Raw genomic sequence first — 5,280 nt, 5'->3', positions numbered from 1 at the left:
AATTTATTGACTCATGAACCAACTCAATTATATGTATATATTTTATTTTTATTTTAATAGTGATATTACATATACATCCTTAATATTTTATTTCTAATTAAAAAAAATTAGCATTTTGTCCTTTTTAAAAAAATATAAAATAATTATTTTTCATTTTTTAACCATAAATAGGCTCAAATTACTCAAACTCGACTCAAGCTTGATAAAATTCAGCCAAGACTCAATTCAATTAGGTCAAAACTCAACTCGACTCAATTCATTTTTTTCAAAACTAATTAAGTCAAAATTCAATCCTACTTGAACCATATGAAACGTGGGGCTGGCAAATGCCAATTGAACAATGAAAATAGAACGCAAAAGAATGAAATTGGAACGGTAGCAGCGACTTATTTTACAAAGACAAACAGGCAAAGCTTCCTTTGCTCTCAAATACATGGTGTAAATGTTGTTGTAATTAATGCAAGGTGCCATGCCAGAAATTGCAACTTGAAACCAGCTCGGCATAAAGATAGTAGAGGCCCATGCACAATAATTAGGTGTTTAATGATAAAAGAAACTTAATGCACGTTAATACCTTCCCTAGCCCGCTCACCTCTTTCCAGAATATGCAGACGAAGGCCACATATTATTGAAGTTGCTATAACAATTTGACAACGAGGGGAAAAAACTCGGGCAACAAAAAAGGGAGAACAATTTGGCTTTGCCAGGGTTACACCCCTGATCCTCAAAATAATATAAAGCAATGAAAACATTTTCAGAGGGTGATTAAAGAGTAACCATTGTGTAGTATGTTATAGTTAACATCAAACAAGCTACCAAACTAACGCAAAACAGGCCTCAACATTGAAAATATAAGAAAGCACAAAATTCACTTGAAAACTCTAAGAAGTATGACCCTCCTCTGCAGCGGCTTCAAAGGTCTCACCAGCAACAAGTTCTGGCACCTCATCATCATCCTCTTCTTGTGCTGTTGTAGCACCAGTACCAGCAGCACCAGGTGCCTGCTTTTGGAACTGCTCAGCCAGTTTCTTCAAATTCTCCATGTTATCAGGACCTGAAATTTAGTCATCATAATTTAGTCATTTATAGGTTCACTAATTTGCTCCTGTTTACAATACCAATTAATCAAGTTACTGAAATTGAACAACCAAACTCTGTACCTAATTGGTGAATAATTTGGGGAAGCAAGTCTTGCAATTCTGGAAAAAAAAACAAAACAGAAGACGTAAAACATATTAGATGGAACCCAAAAGCCACCATCCATACAAATTGGAGATTAAACACAAGCCCATGTAAATACTTCTATCACTCCAGATGTCCCATATAACGCTATTAACCCAAATATGGAGAGCGGAATTAATCAAGTAACTTGAAGAGATACACAGCCAAATCAATTAACAGAGAGCGAGAGAGAAAGACAGCATACTCTTAGTCTGAGGAGAACCACTAACAACCCATGTGTTTGCAGCAATGGAGGCTTGAACTGAATTGAAAAGAAATCAACATCGGCTTAAAAGAAATTATTTCTAACGATTTGGCATAAAATAAAAACACAAAATACACAATCACTGATGTTACCTTTGGGGTTGATGAATTGGATCACTACATCTTCCTTGAAAATATTAACCTCTTCAATTGCCGGTATGGCATTCACTCCTATCCTCTTCAAGGTACTTTGAAGTCTTTTATCATCTGTAGTTGTGGTCTTGTGAATTGCCTTCTTCTTTCTGTAATAGAGAATGTATGACAACTATCATATCAGTAATTAAAAGTTAACTGAAATCCAAAACTGCCTATATACACAAAAGTTTAACTTCTAATGACCTAGACGAAATTGCTCAGTAATGACCTACAATAGAAACATTCCTCTTTCTGACAATACTTCCTACCATGTCATCTCGCTCTCGCCCTCAAACAACCCAAAAATAGTTTTCAAAGGCAAAGAAGTTGGTCCAACTAAGGCAACAGAATATTGTTAGAATCAACCAAAGAACAAATGATAGACCTTCCACATTTACTGACAAACATCCAACCCTGCTTATGCTTTTATCTTTCCCAGCACATTACCATATTGCTACGCCTCTATCCATTTAAATGCACAATTTTACCTAGTCTGGTAAAGTGTGTACGAAGGCAGACAGAACTTTAACAATGCATCACAAAGAAATAAACCTTCTCATGCTACCCTTCCCACCAGTGCGCACTGCACCAGCCATCTTCATTAGCTTCTCCACATTCATCTATCAAATATTAACAAAAGGTCAGCCACAATTTCTAACCTATTATCTCAGATTTGTATCAAATACAGCAGAACACAATGACCAAATCAGCACACGAGAAGCAATTTCCCAAACAAAATTACCTCATATAACTTAACATTTATTTACAGCTTATCTGCAATAACTAAATTATTCTCATTTTCCAGACAACAAATCATCCGCTAGCAAGTAGTTGAACTAAAAGACAACTTAAAAGTCACCATAAACTCTAGTAATTATAGTTGGATCACTGCACTAAGAGAAAACTTAACAATAAAGAAGGAATTCAAAAACTCAAAAAGACAAAACTCAAAAAAACAACCAAAATATAATTAACAACAAAATTTTTTTAAAAAAATCTAATACACCAAAATATAAGGAAAGAACCAGAACTCCCAAAGACAACAAAATGAATAAAGAAAGCCCTAAATTTTCTCAAAACCCTAGATTCAAATTATCCAAAAAGCCTAATTTCTACATAAACATGACCAAGAAAAACAAAACCAAAATAAGAAGAACCCATTTCACTTAAACAAGCAAAGAATCGGATCTACCAACAAAGCCAACAAAACAACCAAAAACAACTTACATACAAAAATTAATCAAAAGCAGCAGCCCAGGAGGGAAGGAAAAAAATGGAAAAATGCAAGAAAAAAGTAGATAATCCACAGAAGTACTACACCAAGAAGCATGCGAATAGCTAAGGGCTGAAGAAATTCACCTTAGAAACTGGCGTAGGTGGGAATGAGATAGCGAGTGAAAGAGAGAGAGTCGGGAAGAGCGAGACAAGGAGAAGGTATCGGGGAAAGAAAGCGGGGGAATGGATAACAAGTGAGCGAAAACCCTAGTCAAGGTACGGTAGTTTATTTGAAGGCATTCCGGGTTTGGGTTTGGGTCGGGTCGGATTTTCCATTATTCTACGTCCTTTTTTTAAAAAAAATTAGGGAATTTCGCCAATTTGGTCCCTAAACATTTTCACTTAAATCAATTTCGTCCTTCATGAAATATTTTAACCAATTTAGTCCTTGAACTAGTTTTGGACTTCCAATGTAGGACTTTTACTACATTTTACTCAATTCGCGTGGACCAACAGGGGTATAATTGTCACACTGACTTAATCTGCTGCAATTATTCGCCGAGGAGGAAGAGTCCCTAAACACTTTCCCTTTCACAAATAATATACCTGAACACTTTCCTTCATCAATTTCTTTAGTTCTTCTTGATCACTGCTCTGCATAGCCACAACCACAAAAATAACCAAATAAAATGAAGGTGACCACACAGATTCTCTCAACTTCAAATCCAGCAGCCAAAAAAAAATCTCTTTTAAAAGAAAATTTCTAATTTCACGGTAACAAGATTATACTAATACTCGGTTTTCTAATATTCAAAAGTTTAACTGTTAGTTTCAAACAATAATTTCCACTTCCCAGTAGAGCCTACTATTTTGCTACTAAACTAAAATCTTCTTAAATCAAAAGAAAATAATGGAGAAATCCTTCGGAAGAAATTAAAATGCTGTACTACCTTGAGCGATGAAAATCCTTTGATGGACTCCGGCGAGGCATCGGAATGGGAACTCAAATGTAGATAATGCAAATGATGCCATTTGGTCATGTCGAAGCCTCGAGCGTCTCTGGTAACTAAACCAAGCCTTAAGGCACCTGCGCTTTGCATTTGTCCTGGCCCTCAACCTCACCCTGGCCTGAATTCTGCAAACATAGTTCATGCTTTTCGCTCAATGCTGAGACAATGGTGGGAAGCCTAGCAAGGTCCCATTCAAGAACCTTGCAAATTACCTGCCCATAAGCCGTATGAGCTCTCCTCGTCTTCGTCTTGGCTATTGAAATCGAATGCTGAACAAGAGCAACACAATCCTTAAAACTTCTTTCCAGCTAACTTTTTCCCCAAACCACCGCAAACTAAGCAATTAAATTCCCCATTATAATAATTCTTCTCATAATACTCCCTCAACTCCCTATCCTCTGTAAATACTTTAAAGAAAAACCTATACTCTTCCTCCTCCAGCGTATCATCATCATCATCATCCTCACTATCCTCCTTATCATCATCATCGCCAGACTTAAAAAATTCTTCAGTTATCTGCAAAGCCTTAAATTGAGCCTGACTGGCTGCAAGTTTGGGTTTTTCTGCAGAGGAGGGTAGAAGGGTCTGCGGACTCGACTACGGCCAGCTTGTTCCCCAGCCGGAGGTGGTGGCCGGAGGTGAATTACAAGTGCGATTGCAAGGCCATTCTTTTCCGGAAGCTGGAGAAGGCAATAGGGTTGGGTTCTGGGATTCTTGCAATTGTTTTCTATCGGAGTTCTTTCTGCCTTTTCTGTTTGCGGGTTTAATTCTTTCTTGCTTCTTGAATTGTATGGGATTGTGGGGGTGATGGAGAAGGCCAGATGGTGTGGGTTGTTGGGTTGCTCTCGTAGGCGGCCCCTGGTGCCATAACGAGTGGAGGTAAATCACCTCGTGCATCAATCTTCTTCCTCCTCGGCGAAAAATTGCAACAGATTAAGCCAGTGTGACAATTATACCCCTGTTGGTCAACGCGAATTGAGTAAAATGCAGTAAAAAGTCCTACATTGGAAGTAAAAAACTAGTTCAAGGACTAAATTGGTTAAAATATTTCATGAAGGACGAAATTGATTTAAGTGAAAATGTTTAGGGACCAAATTGGCGAAATTCCCAAAAAATTAAGACGGGGATATAATGTTTTGCTAGTTTGATCTTCTGAATTCTGAGGTGAAATTGGGCTTTTTTATTATCAAAATTCACTGGGATGGAAATTTACGGCCCAATCCTAAGATTGGGGCTTGCGACTAATCTACCTAAGTTCACTGTCTGAGAGTGTGAATTGGGGTTTAATTTCTATACAATGTCCTTTCTAACTTTTGATCTTTAATACAAGCCTATAAGTTTATGTAACGTGTGAGGTTAGATACTTGTATACGAAATGCAATATACAAATTTCATGTATAGATATGGCTCAAAAAAATTCATGTAGAGGTAAAAT

The 5,280-nt window shown here is 37.1% G+C and overlaps 1 protein-coding gene across 1 annotated transcript; it reads right to left on the bottom strand.

Moving 5' to 3' along the window:
- Positions 1-693: 693 nt before the first annotated feature.
- Positions 694-3,099, bottom strand: LOC113719525 (nascent polypeptide-associated complex subunit beta). Its single transcript, XM_027244743.2, has 6 exons — positions 2,980-3,099; positions 2,173-2,240; positions 1,579-1,727; positions 1,427-1,483; positions 1,161-1,199; positions 694-1,054 (listed from the first exon to the last, which is right to left on the bottom strand). The coding sequence occupies exons 2-6, from the start codon at positions 2,238-2,240 to the stop codon at positions 882-884; spliced, it is 486 nt and encodes a 161-aa protein (XP_027100544.1). The 5' UTR covers positions 2,980-3,099; the 3' UTR covers positions 694-881.
- Positions 3,100-5,280: the final 2,181 nt, after the last annotated feature.

The sequence above is a fragment of the Coffea arabica genome, chromosome 11e (genome assembly GCF_036785885.1).
Source record: "Coffea arabica cultivar ET-39 chromosome 11e, Coffea Arabica ET-39 HiFi, whole genome shotgun sequence".
NCBI classification, from domain to species: Eukaryota; Viridiplantae; Streptophyta; class Magnoliopsida; order Gentianales; family Rubiaceae; genus Coffea; species Coffea arabica.
This window is presented reverse-complemented; position numbering and strand designations above follow the sequence as displayed.